Source organism: Saccostrea echinata, unplaced genomic scaffold (assembly GCF_033153115.1).
Source record: "Saccostrea echinata isolate AGI-Se365-2 ecotype Australia unplaced genomic scaffold, CSIRO_AGI_Sech_v1 ptg000046l, whole genome shotgun sequence".
Taxonomy (NCBI): domain Eukaryota; kingdom Metazoa; phylum Mollusca; class Bivalvia; order Ostreida; family Ostreidae; genus Saccostrea; species Saccostrea echinata.
In genome coordinates, this window is record NW_026889795.1 from 7,003,888 (window position 1) to 7,030,917 (window position 27,030).

The 27,030-nt window shown below is 32.4% G+C and overlaps 1 protein-coding gene across 1 annotated transcript in view; it reads right to left on the bottom strand.

Moving 5' to 3' along the window:
* LOC133201905 (ceramide synthase 5-like) overlaps positions 1 to 17,048 on the bottom strand; it is a 32,973-nt gene extending 15,925 nt beyond the window's left edge. The window contains exons 1-5 of the mRNA XM_061337696.1: positions 16,882 to 17,048; positions 7,408 to 7,531; positions 5,342 to 5,448; positions 4,090 to 4,147; positions 3,938 to 3,988 (exon numbers count right to left, since the gene is read on the bottom strand). Of these exons, the coding sequence (XP_061193680.1) occupies positions 3,938 to 3,988; positions 4,090 to 4,147; positions 5,342 to 5,448; positions 7,408 to 7,531; positions 16,882 to 17,045 (504 nt within the window). The 5' untranslated portion in view covers positions 17,046 to 17,048. The remainder of the gene's footprint in view (positions 1 to 3,937; positions 3,989 to 4,089; positions 4,148 to 5,341; positions 5,449 to 7,407; positions 7,532 to 16,881) is intronic.
* Between the last annotated feature and the right edge of the window lie 9,982 nt (positions 17,049 to 27,030).

Genomic DNA, 27,030 nt, shown 5'->3' on the forward strand with positions numbered 1-27,030 from the left:
TGTTTTTCCATACGCTCGATATGCATATATTTGGGGCGCTTTGTATATATACAGTTGTACATTTTAAGGGCGTCGACAAAAGAACGTATATTAGATTACATACATGTACATTTAAGTTTCAAAAGTTCCATTACTAGTAGGAATTAATTATGGTTACATATTTTGAATTTTATTATGAATAAAACAGACAATTAACTCGATATCGAGAAATAAATTGTTTATAAAAATAACTATGCAACTTTCCTGTAATTCAGCGAATAAAATATTAAATAAAATACATTAGCGATTTTATCAAAGATATTATGAAATAATCTGAAAAATTCAACATATTTATCCACTCATGACTTAGTTTACAAAATGAATTTGGAATGGCCATTCTATGATTTGTTTTTTGTATGACTAGGTCGCTGGATCACACACGCCGATCGATCCCCGGTGACCTCCTTTGCTACGCGCTATCGAGGGAGGTGTTACATAATTGCAAACACACAAGGTGAATGTAAAAGGCGCACACTTAATGGCTGTAAATAGTCTATGCTTCAAAGTTATGTTTTATTTTCTCAGTATATTGTTTGTTTTTATATGATAAGAAGAAAAGGTTATCTTTTTTCCCCTTTTTTTAGTAGACTGGTTTATTCGACTTTGAAAAAAATGAAATAAAACGAAAAGTTGTCAAAAAATAACTTGGAAATAAAGCACAAAACACTTCAAAAACCTTATTCTAAAGAATATTAGCATCTAATGTAGCCAGATTTATTATTTATAGTAAGTTTATTTTAGTTACACGCATGAAGAGCTCTCGTTTACTTGCTGAATGAAAACAGTTACCTGTAAATGGGTCAAGCTTCTGGCGCATTTAAAACACAAGACTCGAACAAAATAACATTTTCTAGAAATCAATAAGATGTTAAAGAACAACTTTTTTAACGACAGCCATTTCGAAATATTTACCGTTTTTGAGTTATAAAGCAAAAACTTTAAAGGGCTCCAGATCCCTAATTTGAGGGGCCAGCCCCATTTTAGTGGTGTCAAATGAAAGGCCTTGAAATTGTGCACAACTTTTATTCTACATGTCTTATCAAAATATTTTTAGTTTTAAAGATACAAAGGAAAATATGTCTAAATTTTCGCTCTTTTAGGCGTTCTAAATTTTGACCCCTAATTAGCGCCATTTTGAATACAGAAATCAAAAAACAAAAATAGATGTGCACAACTTCAATCCTTCTATTATCTAAATTCGGTAGAATTTCTGCTCCAGCTTTTGTAGTCTCGGAGCCTTTGTCTGGAAATGAAGCCTAATAAATTTTCATTTAAAGGGCAATAACTCAAAAGCGGAAGTGACTTTTTGAACTGTTTGACAGCATTCTGATAGAGTTTTGTAACGTCTATAAACTCTGCAAATTTGAGCAAAATCCGTTGAGAAATGAGCGAGATATGAGGTCTCAAAGTTGGCGTCTAGGAAAAAGAAGAAAAAAAAAAAGAATAATAATCTTAACCATCAGAATCAGTAGAAGGTCTTCCGCCTGGAGCGGAAGACCTTAAAAAAAGGTCATCAGACTTTTTATTGCGGGGGCACAAGCATATAGTATCTATGTTTACTATAGTAATCTATATATCGGCAAAATTATTGGGGAGAGGGGCACGCCCCCCCCCCCCCCGGTTCCTAAGGCCATGTTTACTGAGCAGACTTCTACATTTATCTGTAGATGGCCGTGATTATACTCGGACAAGATAATACAAAGATACATATTCATATTATTTGTTATAAATTCAATTTTCAGAACTTGATATTCAAGTAATATGCTGTTTTAGTTTTTATTAAACAGACAAATGAGAGAGAGAGAGATTCCGTTTTAGCCCCCCCCCCCTATTTCAGGCTTCACTACATGTTTGTACCTATATCAAACAAAAACTCTGAAATTTTTTTCTAAGTATATCAGACAGTGAAAGTAACTTTTTTTCAAATCAACAAATCAAATCCATTTGTTTGACAGTCGTTTTTTATTTTCCTGCTTCAAGTTCACACGAAGTCCACGTGCTTGTCCTGTCAATCAAAATCATTCGACACTGTGCAGGTGTGAAAGTTTCGTCACATCGAAGACGAAGTGCAAGTACTTCCAACAAGTTTAACATTTATTTTTATCATTTCTAGGTTTGATTCCAACATTTGAATAATAATTGAATTAAATACATAGGGCATTAACACTTGAATTTTAAACATACTCTCTGCCAATTCCAAATACCACCGCCGACACGTGTACATTTTGAACTACTATTGTTTTGTGACTTTTTTAGATGCCTGTTTGTTTTGAGACTGAAATTTTTGATCTAAAAAAGACCTTAACTTTTTTTTTAAAATGTTAATTAAAATGTTCTGGAAATACAATACTGACTAAGTAACCGATTTAGGGGGAAAAGGGGGGGGTATTAATCATATCGAATGGCAAACATATAAAGTTACGGTGAAGAAAGATTTTTTTTCTCTATAACTATAGACTTTACATATTATAGTAGAGAAAATTCTGTAGTGCATTACATTTTAAATAAATATTTCCTTTAACCACGCCATCAATTTAATTCGCTCCAAAGATAAAAAATTAATACGATATCCGCAGTACTACGTATAACTCTCAGAACTAGTTCTATCATATTTTCTGTAGTAATTGAAAAAAAAACGTGTTATAAATAAATATTTTCGTAATTTTGCTGCGTAATTATTTGACTTGGATAATTATATCTCCATTAACGATTTGTCGTCTTTAACAAAACAACAAAATGTTGCAGTGCTTGAAGTATTTGCACATTGCCCTTAGTTAAATTTAATATTTCAGCATCGTTCTACATAGGTACAGAATGTGCTTATAACAACATTCATTTTCCAGAGTAATTTAATAAATAACCTAACAGCTAAGTTAGAATAATAAAAATATATATCGTAGATATTCCCCCCCCCCCCCCCTGAAATAATTATTCTTCAGACACGATATGTAAGTTATTAAATTAAAAAAACCTGTAACTCCTAACCTACAAAAAGATAAGTCCTTTCACTTCGGAGTTCCGAATGACAATGAAAACTGAACGATAGGTGAACGCTGAACGCAAGGTGAACGCAAAGTGAACGGAACGAAGAGCGAACGCTGAACGCTTTGTGAACGGTGAACGCGAGCGCACGGTGAACGCTGAACGCAAAACTGTGAACGGAGAGCGGACGGTGAACGCACGCTGAACGAACGGTGAGCGAACGGAAAAATGGGAAAGTAGAACGTTTCAGGGACTGTATAAGCAGATGAAATTTAAACCATTATAGGAATTTGAGAATCTCACAATTATGTTTGTAATTTTTTGTACAAATCCTTTGTATCTGTCATATTTTGTAGTACTCCGTAAAAACAGGAAAATTTCATTAATTTTGACATTTTGAGATACCCCCTCTGGAAACCAGACAGTGGAATTTTGTGTTTCTTTCACATAATGTACAATATAGTATAACTCATCACATATTATAATTTGAGCAAAGAGTCTTTAGTCTTATTTAAATAATTTGCTTTGAAGTGCTAAAAATTGGCACTTTCCCATTTTACATATAATCCTATAGTACATGTACCTGTATTTTGAGATGGTCCCTAAAAACTACCTAGACGGTAGATTTTCCCTGAATTTGGCATGTACACTGAAGTCAATGTAAGTTATATATGGTATAAAAATAAAGTTTCTCTATAAACTGTAGTTTGTCTCTGGCCTCTGAATGGTAATGATAACAGTTAAGTTTTCATTCAAGGTTTTTGGTAATGCAGCCAAATCAGTTCTGGCTCAGGTTCACTTACAAACAAAGAAGAAAAATTTTGTAATTTAATATCTAGGTGTTAAATGATTCATGTATCTGTGGTATTAAAAAAAATAGATACATTAATCTAAATTACCTTAAGAGTTGACATACCTGTTTAGGCCAATCAATCCAGCAATACTTTGTTTCCCAAAACCAGGATTTCTAGAGAAAATATTCATTTGTACATGTAAATATATACTCACAAATACTGACAGAGCTACATGTACCACATAAAATACATGAATATTAAATCCTTTACTTACATCCCATAGTATGTAGAGTCCATACACAAACATGGTACAGTAGAACATAAAATGGTAGCTAAAAAATAAAATGAATCTAAAATATTCACAAAATTTAATTTCTTTAAACATTTTTTTTTTATTTTTTTATTTTTTGGGGGTTGGGGGGGGGGGGGGTTGGGGGGGGGGTTAACGGGGAGATACATGTAACAGTTGGGATATTGCAGAAAAAATATATAACCTGCATACATGTACGCATGTTTTGTAATTTTTTTCTGCAATGATTGCACATAATCTTCAAAATAACAAATAAAAGAAATTAATTAAGACATTTAATTGTTTACATTTACCTGTTGGAATTTTTAATATATGGTGTGTGAAATATATGTAATATTAGTGATCTGTAATTACATTGATAAAAGAGTTCACCTCTGAAGAAATCTTTCAGTTAATAAATGGCTTTTAATAAAATGGTTCTAACTATAGTCAAACTTCTTAATCTCAAACTCAGTGGGACTGAGAGAAAAAACTTTGAATGAGATACCCAATATAAGAGATATCCAAAAATTACAGATATCCACAAATTAGAGATATTGAGATTAAAAAGGCATAAAGAATAAGATCGAGGTAAGGACTTACAACTCACTTCAACATGTCCCGGTAGCTCAGTCGGTAGAGTGCTCGCTCTGTGATCGGGAGGTCGTGAGTTCGAATCTTCGCCGCGACAGACCTAAGTCAATAAAAAATGGGTAGCAACGGTTCCTTTGCCATGCGCTCGGCACTTTGAAGTAAAAGTTTGAATGAGACCTTAAAAACTGAGGCCCCATGTCACGGCAGGTGTTGGCATGATAAAGATCCCTCACTGCTCAATGGCCCTGAGTGCCGAGTAAAGGTCAAAATTTGAAGCCCTTCACCTGTATATGGTGACGTCTCTATGTGTCATTGAGTGAAAAATTCTCAAATGGGACGTAAAACAACATACAATCAATCAATCAACGTCCCTGGTTTTCAAGACACTGTACAATTTTTCATGACACCTTATTTTCACGGAAAATTTTAATGGAAAATCCCCCCCCCCCTCATTCATGTTAATACAGACATCTTCCTAAATTTTGTCTTATGCACTGAAACTTATCTAATTGGGATGTTGTGTAATATGAAAACTTAAGTCTCTTTCTGAATCAGTAAAAATGTTTTCAAATCCAGAATGTTTTTTAGTCTGGCCAATCTAAATAGATTCGGATCAGACAAGTTTACTGTATATTATCCTCACCTGCACTCAGTGAACTTCTGCATGGTACTCGGGCTGTCTTTCTTAGCCCGTTTCCGCAGCCAGTGATGAACCTGCCTTTCTGATAAATCAGTCTTTTTTGCAACTTCCTATCAAGAAAATTTAATGACTATGACATAGGATAAACATATCACTGCTCTGCATCATTCTTCTCTTTTTTCCATTTAAGATTTTCACAATTGCAGAAGAGTGAGGAAGGAGAAATGGTATGTGGATTTGCTGACCAAAGAATTCTGACAAACATTTGAATCCTAAAGATAGAAATGTATTCCTTTTACTATCCCCATACTAAATTTGAAGTCATTGTGTAACACAGCTGAGTAATTGAGTAACATAGCTGAGTTGTTGTGTAACATAGCTGACTAATTATGTAACACAGCTGAGTTTTTGAGTAACACAGCTGAGTAATTGTGTAACATAGCTGAGTTGTTGTACAACATAGTTGACTAATTGTGGAACATTGCTGACTAATTGTGTAACATAGTTGAATTATTGTGTGACATACTGAGTTGTTGTGTAACAAAGCTGAGTTGTTGTGTAACATAGTTGAGTAATTTTGTAACATAGCTGAGTAATTGTGTAATACAACTGTGTTATTGTGTAACATATCTTAAAACATTGCTGTGACGTCATGCCTTTGTTCTTGCAGTCTAAAAATTTACCTGTAGCCGTCCGATAATAATAATTAGCAGTCCAATAACATATTATCGGACGGCAGTGATAACAAAATCGGACAGTAGTTAAAAAACAACAACCAGAGTGAAATCAAGGTTTAGTTTAAATGAATTTAGAACCCAAGATCCAATTAAAACTTTAGATAAAAATCCGCATTTTTACTTTAAATGCATTTTGAAGACATAATCCAACACTGTATCTGTATCAATGTCAAATGCACTGAATAAAAAAAATATTCCGAATCATAAAAAAAATCCTTCATCACCTGACCACTGTCCATAGTTCCTGCTAAGCCAAACGACTGCCATTGAATGAATGAAACAAAAGAGTTCACTCACTGATTTTACTGTCTAAAGAAAAAAACTTTCTCTTTTCTTTTGTCTACTTATTAGGTGGTTTCAGGTAGAAAACTATTGATGCCTGAACTCCTGTTGTGTAATTATCGGACTCCTCCATGTAACTTTTGGACATTTAAATAGCAATGTTTTAAGTAAGATATATGTCTCATACAATTCTATATGTAAAATTATCAGACTGTTTTCGGCCCTAATGGGCCTCAAACAGTCTGATAATTTTACATATAGAACAGTATTCGGCATATATCCATTACTGAGTAATTGTGTAACATAGCTGAGTTTTAATATTTTTAAAAAAAGAATTTAGAAAGATATTTTAATGCTTATAATTTTTAACAGAATCATTAATTTTGCAATATTTTTCAAACAACTAAGGTTTCTTGTCTTTTTTTTTTGTAAAACGGGCCCAATAACTTCCTCTGAGATATTTCCTTTACAGGACTTAACATTTAATATAGATATCATTTACCTTTATATATATATCTGGTATTTATCATTATATATCTGAAATGTACCTTTACATTCCAGAAATTTATCTTAGTTTAAAGATATGATATTTACTTTTACAGATCTGATATTTACCATTATAGATCTGATATTTACCTTTATAGATCTGATGTTACCTTTATAGATCTGATATTCATCTTTATAGATCTGATATTTACCATTATAGATCTGATATTTACCTTTATAGATCTGATGTTACCTTTATAGATCTGATGTTTACCTTTATAGATCCGATATTTACCTTTTTGGATCTGGTATTTACCTTTATAGATCTGATGTTACCTTTATAGATCTGAGATTTACCTTTATAGATCTGATGTTACCTTTATAGATCTGGTATTTACCTTTATAGATCTGATGTTACCTTTATAGATCTGATATTAAGCTTTATAGATCTGATATTTACCTTTATAGATCTGATATTTACCTTTATAGATCTGGTATTTACCTTTATAGATCTGATGTTACCTTTATAGATCTGATATTTACCTTTATAGATCTGATGTTTACCTTTATAGATCTGGCATCATTTTTCTTTCTTTTGTATAGCTGTTCTAACTCTGGAATATTTGTCAGTTGGACGTTCTTTCTGACTTTTACTCCCAGACATTTTGCCAGAGGAATCACTATTAACCTGCAATAGACACAAAGTAGCATGTACTGTGTATATAGTGTACTGTGTATATAGTGTACTATGTATATAGTGTACTGTGTATATAGTGTACTATGTATATAGTGTACTGTGTATATAGTGTACTATGTATATAGTGTACTGTGTATATAGTGTACTATGTATATAGTGTACTATGTATATAGTGTACTGTGTATATAGTGTACTGTGTATTTAGCGTACAATGTATATAGTGTACTATGTATATAGTGTACTATGTATATAGTGTACTATGTATATAGTGTACTCTGTATATAGTGTACAATGTATATAGTGTACTATGTATATAGTAGCCTGTACTGTGTATATAGTGTACTATGTATATAGTGTACTATGTATATAGTAGCCTGTACTATGTATATAGTGTACTATGTATATAGTGTACTATGTATATAGTGTACTATGTATATAGTGTACTATGTATATAGTAGCCTGTACTATGTATAAAGTGTACGATGTATATAGTGTACTATGTATATAGTAGCCTGTACTCTGTATATAGTGTATTATGTATATAGTGTACTATGTATATAGTGTACTATGTATAAAGTAGCCTGTACTATGTATATAGTGTACTATGTATATAGTGTACTATGTATATAGTGTACTGTGTATATAGTGCTCTATGTATATACTAGCCTGTACTGTGTATATAGTGTACTATGTATATAGTGTACTATGTATATAGTGTACTGTGTATATAGTGCTCTATGTATATAGTAGCCTGTACTATGTATATAGTAGCCTGTACTGTGTATATAGTGTACTATGTATATAGTGTACTATGTATATAGTGTACTGTGTATATAGTGCTCTATGTATATAGTAGCCTGTACTATGTATATAGTAGCCTGTACTGTGTATATAGTGTACTATGTATATAGTGTACTATGTATATAGTGTACTATGTATATAGTGTACTATGTATATAGTAGCCTGTACTATGTATATAGTAGCCTGTACTATGTATATAGTGTACTATGTATATAGTGTACTATGTATATAGTAGCCTGTACTATGTATATAGTGTACTATGTATATAGTGTACTATGTATATAGCAGCCTGTACTGTGTATATAGTGTACTATGTATATAGTGTACTATGTATATAGTGTACTATGTATATAGTGTACTATGTAGTGTACTGTGTATATAGTAGCCTGTACTATGTATATAGTAGCCTGTACTGTGTATATAGTGTACTATGTATATAGTGTACTATGTATATAGTAGCCTGTACTGTGTATATAGTGTACTATGTATATAGTGTACTATGTATATAGTGTACTATGTATAAAGTAGCATGTACTATGTATATAGTAGCCTGTACTGTGTATATAGTGTACTATGTATATAGTGTACTATGTATATAGTGTACTATGTATATAGTGTACTATGTATAAAGTGTACTATGTATATAGTGTACTGTGTATATAGTAGCCTGTACTATGTATATAGTAGCCTGTACTGTGTATATAGTGTACTATGTATATAGTGTAATATGTATTTAGTGTACTATGTATATAGTGTACTATGTATATAGTGTACTATGTATATAGTGTACTGTGTATATAGTACCCTGTACTGTGTATATAGTGCTCTATGTATATAGTAGCCTGTACTGTGTATATAGTGCTCTATGTATATAGCAGCCTGTACTCTGTATATAGTAGCATGTACTATGTATATAGTGTACTATGTATATAGTGTCCTATGTATATAGTAGCCTGTACTATGTATATAGTAGCCTGTACTGTGTATATAGTGTACTATGTATATAGTGTACTATGTATATAGTGTACTATGTATAAAGTAGCATGTACTATGTATATAGTAGCCTGTACTATGTATATAGTAGCATGTACTATGTATATAGTGTACTATGTATATAGTAGCCTGTACTGTGTATATAGTAGCCTGTACTGTGTATATAGTAGCATGTACTATGTATATAGTGTACTATGTATATAGTAGCCTGTACTGTGTATATAGTAGCATGTACTGTGTATATAGTAGCCTGTACTGTGTATATAGTAGCCTGTACTGTGTATATAGTAGCCTGTACTGTGTATATAGTGTACTGTGTATATAGTAGCCTGTACTATGTATATAGTGTACTGTGTATATAGTGTACTATGTATATAGTGTACTATGTATATAGTGTACTATGTATATAGTAGCCTGTATTATGTATATAGTAGCATGTACTATGTATATAGTAGCCTGTACTATGTATATAGTAGCATGTACTATGTATATAGTAGCCTGTACTATGTATATAGTAGCCTGTACTGTGTATATAGTAGCCTGTACTGTGTATATAGTAGCATGTACTGTGTATATAGTAGCATGTACTGTGTATATAGTAGCATGTACTGTGTATATAATAGCCTGTACTGTGTATATAGTAGCCTGTACTGTGTATATAGTAGCCTGTACTGTGTATATAGTAGCCTGTACTATGTATATAGTAGCCTGTACTATGTATATAGTAGCCTGTACTGTGTATATAGTAGCCTGTACTGTGTATATAGTAGCCTGTACTGTGTATATAGTGTACTATGTATATAGTGTACTATGTATATAGTAGCCTGTACTATGTTTATAGTGTACTATGTATATAGTGTACTATGTATATAGTGTACTATGTATAAAGTAGCATGTACTATGTATATAGTAGCCTGTACTATGTATATAGTAGCATGTACTGTGTATATAGTAGCCTGTACTATGTATATAGTAGCCTGTACTGTGTATATAGTAGCCTGTACTGTGTATATAGTAGCCTGTACTGTGTATATAGTAGCCTGTACTGTGTATATAGTAGCATGTACTGTGTATATAGTAGCATGTACTATGTATATAGTAGCCTGTACTATGTATATAGTAGCCTGTACTGTGTATATAGTAGCCTGTACTATGTATATAGTAGCCTGTACTATGTATATAGTAGCCTGTACTGTGTATATAGTAGCCTGTACTGTGTATATAGTAGCCTGTACTATGTATATAGTGTACTGTGTATATAGTAGCCTGTACTGTGTATATAGTGTACTATGTATATAGTGTACTATGTATATAGTAGCCTGTACTGTGTATATAGTGTACTATGTATATAGTGTACTGTGTATATAGTAGCCTGTACTATGTATATAGTAGCCTGTACTATGTATATAGTAGCCTGTACTGTGTATATAGTAGCCTGTACTGTGTATATAGTAGCTTGTACTGTGTATATAGTAGCCTGTACTGTGTATATAGTGTACTATGTATATAGTGTACTATGTATATAGTAGCCTGTACTATGTATAAAGTAGCCTGTACTATGTATATAGTAGCCTGTACTATGTATATAGTGTACTATGTATATAGTGTACTATGTATATAGTGTACTATGTATAAAGTAGCATGTACTATGTATATAGTAGCCTGTACTATGTATATAATAGCATGTACTGTGTATATAGTAGCATGTACTATGTATATAGTAGCCTGTACTGTGTATATAGTAGCCTGTACTGTGTATATAGTAGCATGTACTATGTATATAGTGAACTATGTATATAGTAGCCTGTACTGTGTATATAGTAGCATGTACTGTGTATATAGTAGCCTGTACTGTGTATATAGTAGCCTGTACTGTGTATATAGTAGCCTGTACTGTGTATATAGTAGCCTGTACTGTGTATATAGTGTACTGTGTATATAGTAGCCTGTACTATGTATATAGTAGCCTGTACTGTGTATATAGTAGCCTGTACTGTGTATATAGTAGCATGTACTATGTATATAGTAGCCTGTACTATGTATATAGTAGCCTGTACTGTGTATATAGTAGCCTGTACTATGTATATAGTAGCCTGTACTGTGTATATAGTAGCATGTACTGTGTATATAGTAGCCTGTACTGTGTATATAGTAGCCTGTACTGTGTATATAGTAGCCTGTACTATGTATATAGTAGCCTGTACTATGTATATAGTAGCCTGTACTGTGTATATAGTAGCCTGTACTGTGTATATAGTAGCCTGTACTATGTATATAGTAGCCTGTACTGTGTATATAGTAGCATGTACTGTGTATATAGTAGCATGTACTATGTATATAGTGTACTATGTATATAGTAGCCTGTACTGTGTATATAGTAGCCTGTACTGTGTATATAGTAGCCTGTACTGTGTATATAGTGTACTATGTATATAGTGTACTATGTATATAGTGTACTATGTATATAGTGTACTATGTATATAGTGTACTATGTATATAGTAGCCTGTACTGTGTATATAGTAGCATGTACTGTGTATATAGTAGCATGTACTATGTATATAGTGTACTGTGTATATAGTAGCCTGTACTGTGTATATAGTAGCCTGTACTGTGTATATAGTAGCCTGTACTGTGTATATAGTAGCATGTACTGTGTATATAGTAGCATGTACTATGTATATAGTGTACTATGTATATAGTAGCCTGTACTGTGTATATAGTGTACTATGTATATAGTAGCCTGTACTATGTATAAACATGTAGTAGCATGTACTATGTATATAGTACTTATTAAAATAGCTACATGAATCATGTAAATTAAGTGCAAAACAAAAGGTCTGTGAGCCAATGCTCACTAATAATACCGCCGCTCTGATGTGAATACACAAGTTCAGTTATGGACAGACACAGTGGTAATCAGGAAGTTGACATTGGATTTGTCCAAAAATGAATGGCATGCCTAAACAATGAGTGTGCTAAAATTTCAAGCATCTGCGATGAGTAGTTGCTGAGAAAACTGCCACCAACATTTTTTATGTATGGTATGGACAGACGCACGGAGGAACAGGAAGTTGACATCGGATTCGTACAAAAAATTTGCTGAAAAAACTGCGACCAAAATTGTTACAGACAGACACACAGCTAGACAGACAGACACACAAGGGTAAAACAGTATACCCCCTCTCCTTCGGAGCGGGGGTATAATTACTTGGTACAATGACATTCACAGAACTATAATTTCATAGGTAGTCAAACATCTACTTTATATATTTGCATATAAGTCAGATTTTTGGGGAGTTTGGTCCAAAACTCTAAGTCTGACTTAGGTTATTATTCCTAACAGAAACATATCACGTATGCTCTAAATTTCAGTAATTTACCTACCTGAGTATACATGTACCTCACAGTTGCATGCAATATGCATCAAATCTGAGAATTCCCACAGAAGCAATATTTTTTCATAATGAAAAATGACAATATATCGGCAATGAGAGGTCGATGAAACTTGTGAAATGTCTTAATAGCTTTTAAGAATTACGTGCGCCTCAAGAATAAATTCCATATTGTAAACAAACGTGTGGTAATTTGGTAAAGAAACCACGACGTTCATCAAATTATTTCAATTCTGTGTCAGAGATGACTCATACAGACTGTCTCAAGATATGCACAATGATATGAGTATACACAAATACAAAACACACCTACTGCAGACAGTAGCTTGTCTTTTTAAACTGGTTCCCCATGGATTGGTGCCATCGAAGCGACCCAAATTTACCCGGTCAACAGGGTACCAGTTTAATTAACCGTAAGTGAGTATTGTCAACTCGTACATAAAATTTCAGGGTTTCAAGGTAGGAAAAAATTCGATATTTTAAGAAATACTTCACCGATTAACTTGAAAATAAATAGGGTTCATTCTTTTACAATGCAACATGAGTATGACTATGTGGAGGCTGAAAATTGATAGTGCAAACTTTAAGGTTCTCTTTATATCTTGCCCACAAGCTACTAGTTGCACGAGGGGATAATAAAAGATAAAATTTTGGTGTCATTCCCAAAGTATTATTTGACACATGGGTAAAAACATTAGAGAAAATGAAATTGTCAACTGATTCTGACAAAAAGTTGTACTTATAAGGGGATCAATGGAAAATCCTTCAATCTTAACCTAAAAAAAAAAAATTCAAACGTCTTATAAGTAGACCGACTTATAGGGGAATATATAGAGTTCCTGAAATGATGCATCCTTAGGCTAGTTAGTGCATTTTTTATACATAGTTTATATCAATTTCTGTAAATCAATGGAAGTCTCCAAACACAGAACACTTTATATTTTTTAATTTTAATTTTTTTTTCACTAATTTAAGGCATGGATTGTAGTATGTGCAGTAAATTTGGAGAATAAAATATTCGTATACATGTAAAAGTAGAAGCTTTTATACAGCAATCTTGATTCAAAGCTTTGTCAATGCTGTTATTCACAGAAATAACGCTGTACAGATTTACAGTTTTCTTTATTATTGCTAGTTTTGTGCTTATATTTCTGAACACTGTTCATGCTGTTGATGGGTAAACTTTTATAATTTGGGGGTTAGGCCACACCAATTTAATTTCTTGATCATCGGACATTTGATGAAAAAAAGTACGAGCGGGTGAGCGGTTAAATAATAATATTACTTTTTTGTAGGCAAAATTTTTAGGTGGAGTGTGCAAAAATTTGCGTGGACAATTATATTTTTTTCTGATTTGCAGAGTAAGCAGATTTAAAATACGAAAAATAGAGCGGAAATGGAATAGAAAATAGCACATAATTTCCATGGTGCGGGAAATCGAAATTAAAAATATTTTTATAGTTTTGTTTAAATATGAGCGCGCGGGTCAGACGAACAAAAAAATTTATTGGTGTGGCCTTAGGGATCAAAGAGGATCTGCAGGATTAACTTCACTACAAAATATAAATTTTACTTAGACCATTTTTACTTAGCCCTGGGTCAAAGCCTCTGCTGGTGGACTGTTGGTCCCCGACGGGACACAGTAGCTACAGCCCAGTAGCTAAGAACTTCGGTACTAGCTTGAAGATACGGATAAATATATATTTAATTGCTGTAGTAAAATTTAGAAATTTATTTCAAAATTAAGGACTATCTCCCTCATGCATAGCTCTGATCCTTCGACGTATTTGGCTCCAGTCCTTGGCACCCCTTTTCTCAGCTCTTCAAAGTTTTTTTTTTTTTAATTTATTAATAAATATTTCAGATTTCCAACGTTATGGCATAAGCATCACTGAAGAGACATAATTTGTCGAAATGCACATCTGGTGCATCAAAATTGGTACCGTATATTATTTACACCATAAATTTTGAACATGGCTTTTGCATACATTGTAAACTCCAGAACAGTTTGTTTAACCCTGAATTGCAGCTTGTGTCCAAAATATCAATATTTTAATGTGGAGTTATCTTTAAAAATTATCATTTCAAAACATTATACAAACCTTGGTCTGTTTGATAATACTAAGAACTTAATATTATCCTACTTTCGATGGAGAAATCACTCTAGAACAGTACTAATTCAGTGTGAGGAACAAAATTAATCCATAGCTCTTGTGGAAAACCATGTTATAAACCTCACATTGAGGGGAAAATGTAAACTTCCAATTTATCTCAAAAAGTATCTCATTATATGTAACCATTCTGTGCAACAGTATGTAGCATTTTTAACATCTATATATATATGATATAGTAATAAAGGTATAAAATCAGGTATCTAAACATGCTAAACAGAAATATGAGAAAGGAAAAGAAATTTAACCTTCACATGTCATAAAAAGAGGAAATTATTAATATTGCTTTTCATCTTGGCTTCATTTTTAGCAGAAATAGTGCATTCAATCTTTGTTCGATCTATAAAATGTGTTAAAAAGAAGCTCATGGCTAAAATTCCACCAGAGTAACAAACTAAGAAACCAAGACCTACCAAGATGTTAGAAAAAAAATTTGGAAACATGGAAAATATAAACACCTGTGCTTATATGTATCATACATTAATTTTGCTGTTTCTATCATTTTGAAATGTCTACTGGCACACATTATGTGAACAGTGATCTCACAAAATGAATTCCCCCCCCCCCCCCCCCCCATTCCATATGCATATATAATGGCAAAGTCAATGTTTTGCTAGGGACAAATTTGAAAATTTGTCTGTACAGCCCAAGCAGGCAATAGATAGTTTTCATATGATGTATTTTCCCTCCGAGATATTTCCCTTGACCTCTTGGAGGTCAAACTGGTGAATTTTCCTCTTTGAGCAACCAATTTTAAACATGCATAACAGAAATATAAAGGGAAAAATCATTCATCTAATAAAATTATGAATTGAAAGGGGATTAATCAAACGTATATTTGGTAGAAAGACAGTGTCATCTCTATCTCAATGTCCAGTATGCCAATTAAGCTTAAATTGGTTGAATTATGAAGGAATCTGGGGATGGCGACCAAACGGGAAATAACTCTTGATAAAATCACGTCTATCGAAAACTATCTGTTCTGTTCAACGTAAGTATGAATTTTGATTTTCAACCTCAAAATAAAAGTTACCCATAACTTAACCTTTTGACCTCCCTGTTAGGAGTGAAACGGTTCACCGCGGTATCGATGCACCGCGGTATTTTTTCTCGGTTTGATACACAGTGCAAAATCTCTAATTTTCGGTTCGGTTCATTTTTCGGTCGGGATCGTTATTCAGTCGGGTTTGGCATAAGGTATAACACGTTACTCAGAATAAATAAGTATAGAAAACGTAAATTTTTGATGACTGATTGCTTGTAAAATAATTTTTGACAGTCAAATAATTTTAATCAATTTCTTCTAGTCAATTTGCAAATAAAATTCGTAAAATATGTGACTAGATTTAGAAAAAGAAAGCATAAAACAACGTAGAATTTGTTTCCTTCTATCAAAATGTATCGTATCGAAAATAACCGAACCGAGACAAAATTATACAATACGTATCGAACCGTGAAGGAGGTGTATCGTTTCACCCCTACTCCCTGTCCATATTCTGGTGTTTTGAATGCCAAAGCTTTCCACACACTTTATAAGGCAAATGCAAGAGGAATGTAAATATTTGCCAATGGACTAGTGTTTAATGTTATAAAGGACTAGTTATAAAATTTAACAAGCTCACTAGTCCTGGGATCAGTGAATGTTTAGGGATAATTTGAACCCCTATCTTCAGTTTTGACTCCCATAATGTAAGAAAAATCAGGCTTATGATTTGGTGGAATGAGTACTGGTATTTTGCGTACCAAATTATCATGATTATGGGGTGTTCAATCTTGTTCCAGTTTCAATACATCTCATTTAAGGGGAAAAAACTTGCATGCTAGAATTTGTGGTCAGTACAAGAATTAAATAACAATGCATATCCAATGTATTTAAAATAATGATATGGAATAAGTTAACACGTTTATATTTTCCTTCCGATTATGCATTACGCTGCATCACAAGTGATAGAGGAAATTCGAGACAAGCCGCTTTCGCCTTACCTCTCCGTTAGGAATCTAGTGATCAGTAGCACGAGCCCGACAACAATGGAGAAGATTCCTATATCCTCAATCTGTGGAATATACACTTTGGGGTCCACATTCTGCATATCTTTCCATGTCACTCCCTTGGGAAACCAAAATTTCTCATTCCACAGTATCTCCATGTTCATGTTTGATATTATGCCGACATCCGTGTAAAAAGAAAATCCAAACCGGCGACGTTCCGGCACGTTTTAAGGAAGCTCTAAACACTAACATAAAATGTTTTTTTTGGACTTTGAGAAAATTTTTCATATAAAGGTGTACATAATTTATTGAATTTTTCTACTTCATTTTCAACATAGGGTACCTGCCATATTTCTCCAGAATGTTCAAGGACAATGAAGTATTATTGAACTGAAATCATCTCTGTTTACTAAAATTGGGAAAGTACTTGAAAATAATGTTTTCAGACAATTACTTTATCTTGGTCTAATGTAACATTAAGAATGCTTCAATCTATTTTAAATTGTGTCATTTAATGTAGAGTTCCATGTATTCCATTTTACATCAAAGAGCAGGTCACTCTAAGCGCATAAAACTACCATGGAATTTGAACTCTTTAGCATGTTTAGTGAGCAGTGTTTAGAGCTTCCTTAAGGTCCGGGAGGACCTTATACGATAACATATAAGGTCCGCCTGTTATATATGAAATGGTCCGCCTACGTTTAAAGGTCTGGGTGGTGCAAAATGTTTTAATCTTGACTTAAACACAAAAATTAAAGAGAGTTTGTTTATTTCATATGAAGAGAGAAGGTCACCTAATAATGATAAAAACACTGATTCATAATCACACATGTGAGTTAATTCTACATATAAATGAACATCAAATTTGTATAGTTGATAGTTGTATAGTTTTATTTGAATAGTTGTAGATCTGCTGATTTTAAATTTTTCCAAAGTTCACATCCGTATAGCAAAGATGGAATAACTACTTTTTTGTAAAGGCTGGCAAGAGTTAGTGGGTTTGAGTTGTTTGACAGATCATTTTGAATAGCAAAATATGATTTTCTACCCTTGTTACAGCTTGCATATGTCCTCTCTATAGATTTAAATCGAGTTTGTTGAATAATTCCTAAGTGCTTGTAATTGTCATCCAAGGGAAAAATTTCATTTCCTAATATCCAGGGTTGCTGTGTTGTAGAGATCTGTTTACCAGATTTGACGATATACTGGATTTTTGAGCATTAAAAGAAAAACGCCATAGATATGATTAGGTATAAGCACAATCTAACATTTTTTGTAAACCAGTAGCACTTGCACTCAAACATGCTATATTATCAGCTAGTGTTGGATTTGTTGATTTTACATTATAAACACCAAAATTTTGTTCTGTACATTCAAGCAAATTTTGTCACGACGTGGACGCTGTTTGCTAACAAGTTTCCAACAGAGGCGGATGTCGCATCCAGCGTCATGATATATATCTGATTTGGTGTCTTTGGCGTATTTTTCAAATGCGTCGATTTGGCATCTGCGAAATTCTCTTTTAGCCTGTTTGTAATTAATTAAAGTACGATTCATGCTGCATTCTGCCATCGGCTACCCAAATATTTCTCATTTTCCGTTCTCTGTTGTGAGATTCCTTCACTTCCTTTGTCCAGTAAGGTTTAGTGTGAGGGTTGAATCTCTTCACCGGTACAGTTTCAATAGCACATGCAATTAAACATTATTGAATTGATTAATTTCACTATGTGTTTGAGGAATAATGTTCCTAAATCTAGTCTCTAGTTGTTCTGCTAAATATAGTTCGTATGAACGTAATTCACTTTCTTTTATTTTATGCCACGCGGGGAAACTTTCATTCAAGTTTGCAAGTCTCTATGTTGTTTGCTATTTACATCAAACACTGCTATCACGGGTAAATGATCCAAAGTAATCGATATCGATCCTTCATCCAGAATTTCATAGGAACTTAGTAACATTCCCATGAATGTATCTGTAAAAATGTAATCTAGCGTAGTTTGGTTCGTAGTGAAGGTACATGTATATTTAGTGGTACAAAAATGGTCACTTGCATATGGACAATGAAGTTTATTTTTTTTCTACAAATTTTAGCAATTCTTTTGACTTATGAAAACTACAGCGACCCACGTCTCTTTCCAGACAACTAGCATTAAAATCACCTCCTATGATAACATGACCGTATCTGGGTGAATTTTAAAAAAAAATGACCACCAAACTGAATTTTTTTGGCAAATTAAAATTCAACTACTTAAAACATATTTTTCACTTATATCATCATATTGCAAATGCATTCTAGTTCAAAATCCTGAAGTGGCAATGGAATAGACAATTGGATTAAAAAGTTTCAGAATTTTTATTAGTAAAATTTCTTTTGAAAAAAGAAATTATCATTACACCTTGAAAGACTTTCTAAAATACACAATCACAAGAAATTATAGTTTTTTATGCTTCAAAATGGTAAAAGGGGTATAAATGATTAAATCTATACCTTCAATGAGTATCTTCTCTTGTACATGTGACAAAAAATTGTCTTTTTGATTGTTATTTTACATTATTTTTTCAATTCTGGTTTGAAAAGTTTTAATATGAAAAAAATATGAAGCAATAAAATTCCCCAAAGCTCACTTTTTTGTCCGTTCAAGTCAATTCTTTAAATCTAGGCCAAAAAAGAATTGTTATATACGAGTTCTCTTACAAAAAATACTAGATTTTGAAGTGACCCTATGTTACATTATTGTGTTGCACTCCTGACATCTGATATGTATTTTATTTAACATTGTTTTAAAAATTATAACACACAATAACCCATTCTTACTTTGTAAATCAATTTGTCGTGTTGATATTTTTCATCGTTTACAGCAGGTTTTTCATATTTTGAAGACCTTAAAACAAGATTATTTGCAAAGTGTAATATATATAAATTGTAATTAAAATATATGTGAAAGGATGAAAAACATTCCCTGAATTGACTGTAAATTTTCTGTAATTTGTTGATAGACATAGTGTTTTGAACATAAAATAGTATCAAGCATTTTTTTTTCAACTTATTTTTTAGTAAAGATAGTTAAAAAGCATCGGTAATTATGAACCAGTTTTGTTGCACTCCTGACTGCAGTAAAGTTTAAAATTAAAACCATAGAACACAAAAATTCATAAAGTGTTGGCAACATCAAGTGGTAATGAAATTGTGCAATACTTATAGTCCAATACTTCATAATTAAACAGATGAAAGTATTTAAAATTCACATTTTATCTGGAATTATACCCTATTTTATGCCAAAAAAACTAGCTTAAATGTATATTTAGAAGATAAAATATATTTTAAAGCATATTTTCCTTTAGAAGACAAACACAGTAACCCACCAGAAAAATTCTACTCATCATTTTTTCTTTATTTTTATTCTTATTGGATGATTTATAATTCTAACATATTTGTTGCACTCCTGACCAAAAGCATTGGTGCCTTTAAAGTAGAATTGTGAAGTGAAAATTACATAAGAACCTGTTCTGTTGTTTCAGTGAAGTTGAGGAGGAATTACTTGAATTTCATGACAATGTTTTAGTGTGTTTATTTTTAACGTTTATTAAAAAAATCGCAAAAAAAAAAAATAAAAACACATCTGAATTGATAAAATTGAAAGAGGAAGAAAGAGGAAGGATTTTAATAATAAAACTGTCAATAATTTAGCATTAAATTATACAAAAAGATCATTATTAATTAATGAATACTTCTAAGCATGAATAGAAGTCTTTTCTTCACACAACTTGAATCTTTAAAAAAATGTGTTGCACCCCTGACCATAGAAATATGGATCTGAAGCACAGACAGAACCTGTAATTGATAAATCTATTTGGTAAAAATGTTCTTAGTGTCTTTATTTTCCAAAATAAAAATCAGAAAATCATATAATGATAATAGTTTTTTCATGCTTGGGAGCAAAACATCAAATGTTGCACTCCTGACATTTTTGGGTATGCACATATACTTGACTCTCATTAATGCTGCTTGTGATTTATATAACATTTTTAAGTTTTAAAATGTATATCAGTTATTATTTTACACTTCCAAAATTCTTTTTTGTCTTAATTTTCTATGAGAATTTTACAATTGATGTTTTTTTGGCAACACTACATTTTTTCTGTTGCACTCCTGACATGGTATAACATTTTTTTAAACATCAGCCACGACCACAACTTGAGTAAACAAAAGTTATGACAGTCCACATTTAAAGCTCAATACTTTGAATATTATCAGGAAAGTCTTTATTTTCAACATGAAGCATTATTTTTTATTTCACAGATCTCCAAAAAATATTGAAATTTCAAAATGTCACAAAAAGGTGTTGCACTCCTGACAATTTTAGCATCATTTTTGGGCATAACTTTTTTGTTAATTGAGATATCAACGAGATATTTGGCAGGTATTTAGACACTATCTAAAGACATATGCTGAGACATAGAAATCTATTTTCATTGCATGTATTTTTAGTGTGGGTTGATAAAGATGCATTTGGTCATTTTTTTTTTAATTCACCCATCTACAACAATAGTCATATAATTCTTGTAGTTTTGATATTTCATCTTTGTAAAAGTCGATTGCATTTTCAGCTGGAAGGTACACACCAATATATATTTTACCTATATTGGTATTTTTACATTCAATACATATTATTCTAGAAGAATCAATCTCTATTTCTCTCACGTTAAAGGAGTAGGATTTTCTAATAAGTTAAGCAACACCAGAATTTCCATGAAACTTGTTTCTGATGTTTATGATATATAATTATGTTACTTTAATAAAAAAAAATGAGGCATTTAAATTCTTAACTGATAAATAACAGCAATGTTTACTGAAGCGTAACCATTTCGTTGAAGAAAAAAAAATTAAAAAATCGTGTCCATATTTTTTCGGTGGAATAAATTTCTATTTTTTCTTAGTGGTTGTGTTCTTATGTTTGTACTATTTCAAAACTCTGAGAAAAAAGCTACACCGTATGCGGCGTTTGACCCTAGAAGAGCGTGATAAGGCAGTCAGTATGGTGCCTGCAGGGGGTTCCTTTGGAGAAATTTGTGGAAAAACTAAAACAATTAAAAGATTATTCATTCCTCTAATGAAAAATTGTTGCAAATGAATTAACAATTATAAAAATGTTTACTATTATAGATAGCGACCGCATTAAGAAAGCACCACACAATAATTTCAAGATTGTTCCACAAAACTGGGGCAACCGGAAGATGGGTGGATTTGGTAAGGACACCAAGGCACTGGATGACTACTAAGCAATATGTTTGTCAATCAGGTATATATATATATATATATATATATATATATATATATATATATATATATATATATATATATATATATATATATATTTATTTATTTATTTATTTTAGGAATGACTCTAATTCTTGGCCAAATTATTCGAGTATAACCTGGTTTGGGTCAGTTTACGCTTTATAATCCGCGAAGCGGATTATAAAACAGCGTAAACTGACCCAAACCAGGTTATACTTGAATAATTTGGCCAAGAATTAGAGTCATTCCTTATAATTTAATTTTTAAATCATTAAATAACTATGGGTGTAAAATTTCGTTACTTTTTATTAGTTCAAATTTGCCGCTCAATAATACAACCATAGTAACGGAAGTAACGGAAGTGATGGGAATCGAGGGGAGGTAAAAACTGATACATAGGCATAGCAGCCATGTTGTTTGGTTACATGTGGTAAGATCGAATTATTGTTTGAAATTAAAGGTACATTTATTAAATCTGGAATTTTCCATGAATCCCGAGGACTGGAAATGAGAGGATGGATACAGATGATTCAGCTGGTTGTCAGGGGGGTGTGTCCCCATACCAAACCAGGTTATACAGAAATAATTTGTGTTCCTTTTTGGATATTAACCAATCAGAGGCTAGTATACAAACAAAATTAAATTATATATATATAATTTAATTTTGTTTGTATTCTAGCCTCTGATTGGTTAATATCCAAAAAGGAACACAAATTATTTCTGTATAACCTGGTTTGGTATGGGGACACACCCCCCTGACAACCAGCTGAATCGTCTGTATCCATGCAATCCTCTCATTTCCAGTCCTCGGGATTCATGGAAAATTCCAGATTTAATAACTTCAAACAGTAACTCGGATCTTACCACATGTAAACAAAAAACATGGCTGCTAGGACTATGTATCAGTTTTTACCTCCCCTCGCTTCCCATCACTTCCGTTACTAGGGTTGTATTATTGAGCGGCAAATTCGAACTAATAAAAAGCAACGAAATTTTACACCCAGAGTTGTTTAATGATTTTAGAATTAAATTATAAGGAATGACTCTAATTCTTGGCCAAATTATTCGAGGATAACCTGGTTTGGGTCAGTTTACGCTGTTTTATAATCCGCTTCGCGGATTATAAAGCGTAAACTGACCCAAACCAGGTTATCCTCGAATAATTTGGCCAAGAATTAGAGTCATTCCTAAAATATATTTAAGAAATAAATAACAAGTTTAAAAACTTCAATGGGAATTGAAGTGGGTCGGTCACGTGATCAAATCCTGTGAAGGCCGAAGGCCTTCTCAGAAGATTTGATCACGTACCGACCCACTTCAATTCCCATTGAAGTTTTTAAACTTGTTATTTATTACTTATATATACATTTGAGACGGACAATCGAATGTAATCGAATATAAATATTGCACTAACTGTACGTCGTAGATTTTGACAAATTACGCTAGATGTAAATCGGCTTGAAAAGCGGTTACGCTTCAAATTCATCTGGCAAAGGATTCTGTTTTGAAGGGAATCTTCTGTGAAAGGCTACTTGTGATGTGATCAAATATAGTGAGCATATTGGTGTCCGGGAATTTTTGTATTCATGGGAACCCATATTCGATGTTAAAAAACACAAGAAACACGTCCGATGTTTGATAATAAAAAGTTGGAGGAATTTCGGTCGGAAAGGGATGGATGGAGACACTTGTCCGGACCAGATAACTTGAAATCAAGTACAAAATTTGATCAAAAACATAAAATCTACGATTTCAGTCAGGCATATTTATTAATTTATGATGTTGACATGGAAACACTAGCGACAGCTTACATTGTTAACGTAGGTCGCGGGTTTGCTGACGTCGTTAAAACTGGGTACGCAATTTATATGATTTGGGCGACTTTCTTGTGCACATTTGATTATGACGTCACAATGAAAAAGAAATCTGCGATGATTTTTGTTTTATTAAATTCTTCAGTATATTATTATTTAGCTACAGCTTTCTTGGAATTGGTAGTTAAGTGTTATATTATTTAAGCGACAACTTATCACAAATAATGAAGACTTTTTACGATTTGTCTAGTCGATGCAATACTTACATATAACTTTTGTTGGAATTGGTAATTTAGTGAAGAAGGCTTATTACGATTCAAATGATCGACACTGGAAGTATTAAAAAACGTTTATTTATTTGTTATCTTCTCGGGCCTTTCCTGCAAGCTTGGAAAATACAAGTGGTTGTTTTTCGGCTTGTCGGAAAGGCCCGAGAAATTGCGATTGATTTGTTTTCACTGGGTATCGCGAAACGACATGGACATAAGATTCATCTGACCTTTTTTCCTTTGATCGTATTTGAATTAACAGTTTGTTTTATTAATAAAGAAGCCATTATTTAAAAAAGAATCGCAAATACACCTGTTACATTAAAAGATTAACCTTTATTTTAAAAAAGGGTATTTTTAAAATATATAAATCTACAAGTTTATCATAAATTAAATACTGCTAAGGTACGATGAAACAAAGACAATTTTTTAGCGACACTGACCTCCTGTTAGGGGACAACTATTTGATTTTGAGGGAGAGGGGGTGGCAAATTTTATATACCGAGTAAGATTCTTTATTTTCATGTCGGTGAAGGACAGACTATTTATTTCTGCTTCACTGGAAAAGTCTGACAAGCAAACAAAAAAAACAAAAACACAAAAAAAAGAAAGAAAGAAATACATCAAAGTATCAAAGTTGAAAACTCCCATTGGAGGGGTGGGGGGGGGGGGGTTGCTAGAACTAGCGGTAGTCATGGACAGATTATTTATTTTCAACATTTTCGAGGACAGATTATTTATTTACAAAATCTGTAAGCCCCCCCTTCCCCGAATGAAATGATCGTCCCCTAAGCAACAGCATGCTTTCCATGTCCAACAAGTAGAATTAATGTTCTAAAAAATGGCTGTTGATAACGTCAGATAAAATTAATTTGTAAATTCTCGTCCCATTTACCCCTCTGAAAATGTGGTATGTAAAAATAAATATTTTTTTTCAAATATACACCGAAAATATATTGTATTTAGCCGGGACGATATTTGGCAGAAATTCGTAGATTTGAGCGCCTTGCTGAATGGTCTAAATAAAAAAAAATTATGTACTTGAATTACTTGAATTAGAGGATAGCGTTTTCCGCCAGCACGCTGGAAAAGAAAAATACACCAAATGTAAGGATACGTCTAATCTACGAAAAAATGCAAAACAAAAACTAACAGAAAAGAAACGATAAGGAAACAACACATAAAGAAAATAACTTGTAAGAAAGAAACTAAAGGATTGACTGTTGTTTAACGTCCCTTGCGAGAATTTTCACAAATATATAACGTACAAAAAAACCTAATCTGAAGAGAAACATGTCTAATAATCATTTCATTGATATTGAATTATTATGATACGATTCACGGGTCACTTGAAAGCAGATAGACGTGATTTTTTTTTTTTAAATAAAAATTATTTTATTTTTCTGCACTGAATACCGGAAAGACATTCACGACGTCAAGCATGACGTCGCGATATTTTATGACGTCGTTCTTAAAAATGTTACATTTTGCGATATAAAAGCAATTATCCACATTTAAATTACGCGAAAACTAACCCGAAGACATATTAATTTTTTCACATTGATTTTTTTCAAATCAATTCTTTGTTAAAATACCAAAGGGGAAACAATTTCGTCTGCACCATTTAAAAGTTATTGATATTTTTTGAAACAAAATCTTGCCTCAAAACGAGCCGAAAACGACGTTTTTCTTATATAATTCAATAGAATAACGTCGAAAATGTAACGACAACAATGGCTTGTTTGGGATTTAATTACACAAAAACGATGCAGACGAATTTTATAAAATTTTCAGAGAATATAAAACGAAGGTAGAGGATTCATATAACTAATTTTCATGATATGTTTTCGGACACTTTTAAATGGCCTGCAAACCCGCGACCTACGTTAAGACAACGTCACAACGATCTCGATGATGGAGGTGTGCCTACCGAACTTCCAAAGCGCAGTGTTTGTCAGCTGTTTGTGGCGTGATTGCATTACATTGATGTTTTTCAGCAGATTTTCAAATTTATTGTGAGTAAAGTTTAATGAAAAAAAAATTATAGCATTCAGAGGTCTGCAAGAAAAATAAGGGTAAACGTTGAGACTATGCAGCTCAGAAAAGAAACTTATAACACGTAGTTTTCTATTCTGTTTGTAAAATCGATCAAGAACTGTATTCAATATTCGTTTACATTGTAAATAAAATGATTATTATTTTACTTGCGTATTTTGTACATTTTCATGCATGAAAAACATGCTATATTGATAAGTAAGTCTTTTTATGTAGATATTACTGCGCTGTGTGATTAGGTCACGTAATGACCTTTGACCTTCGAAAAACTTCATACAGGTATGAAGATATTTGCTCTCTGCATGTTTATATAATAGAGAGATACCACAAATGTATATATATATATATATATATATATATATATATATATATATATATATATATATATATATATATATATATATATATATATATATATATATATCTATAAGAATATTCTAAACTAACACTAAAGTCTTCCTAACCCCCCACCCCCCACCCCACCCCACCCACCCCCCTCACACAGACACATCCTCAGTATAGCACTGTCTCACTTCCTATTAATAATAGTTAATATTCTAGTTTAATCATTCAATTACATGTAAGAATTGGATGAAAAAGAGCGACTTCAATAAAAACTTACAGAAATCAGAAAACCCTATGATTATGTCTAATATTTATCTTGTATTGAAATTAAAAAAAATCAACCAAAAATTTTTTTTTATAT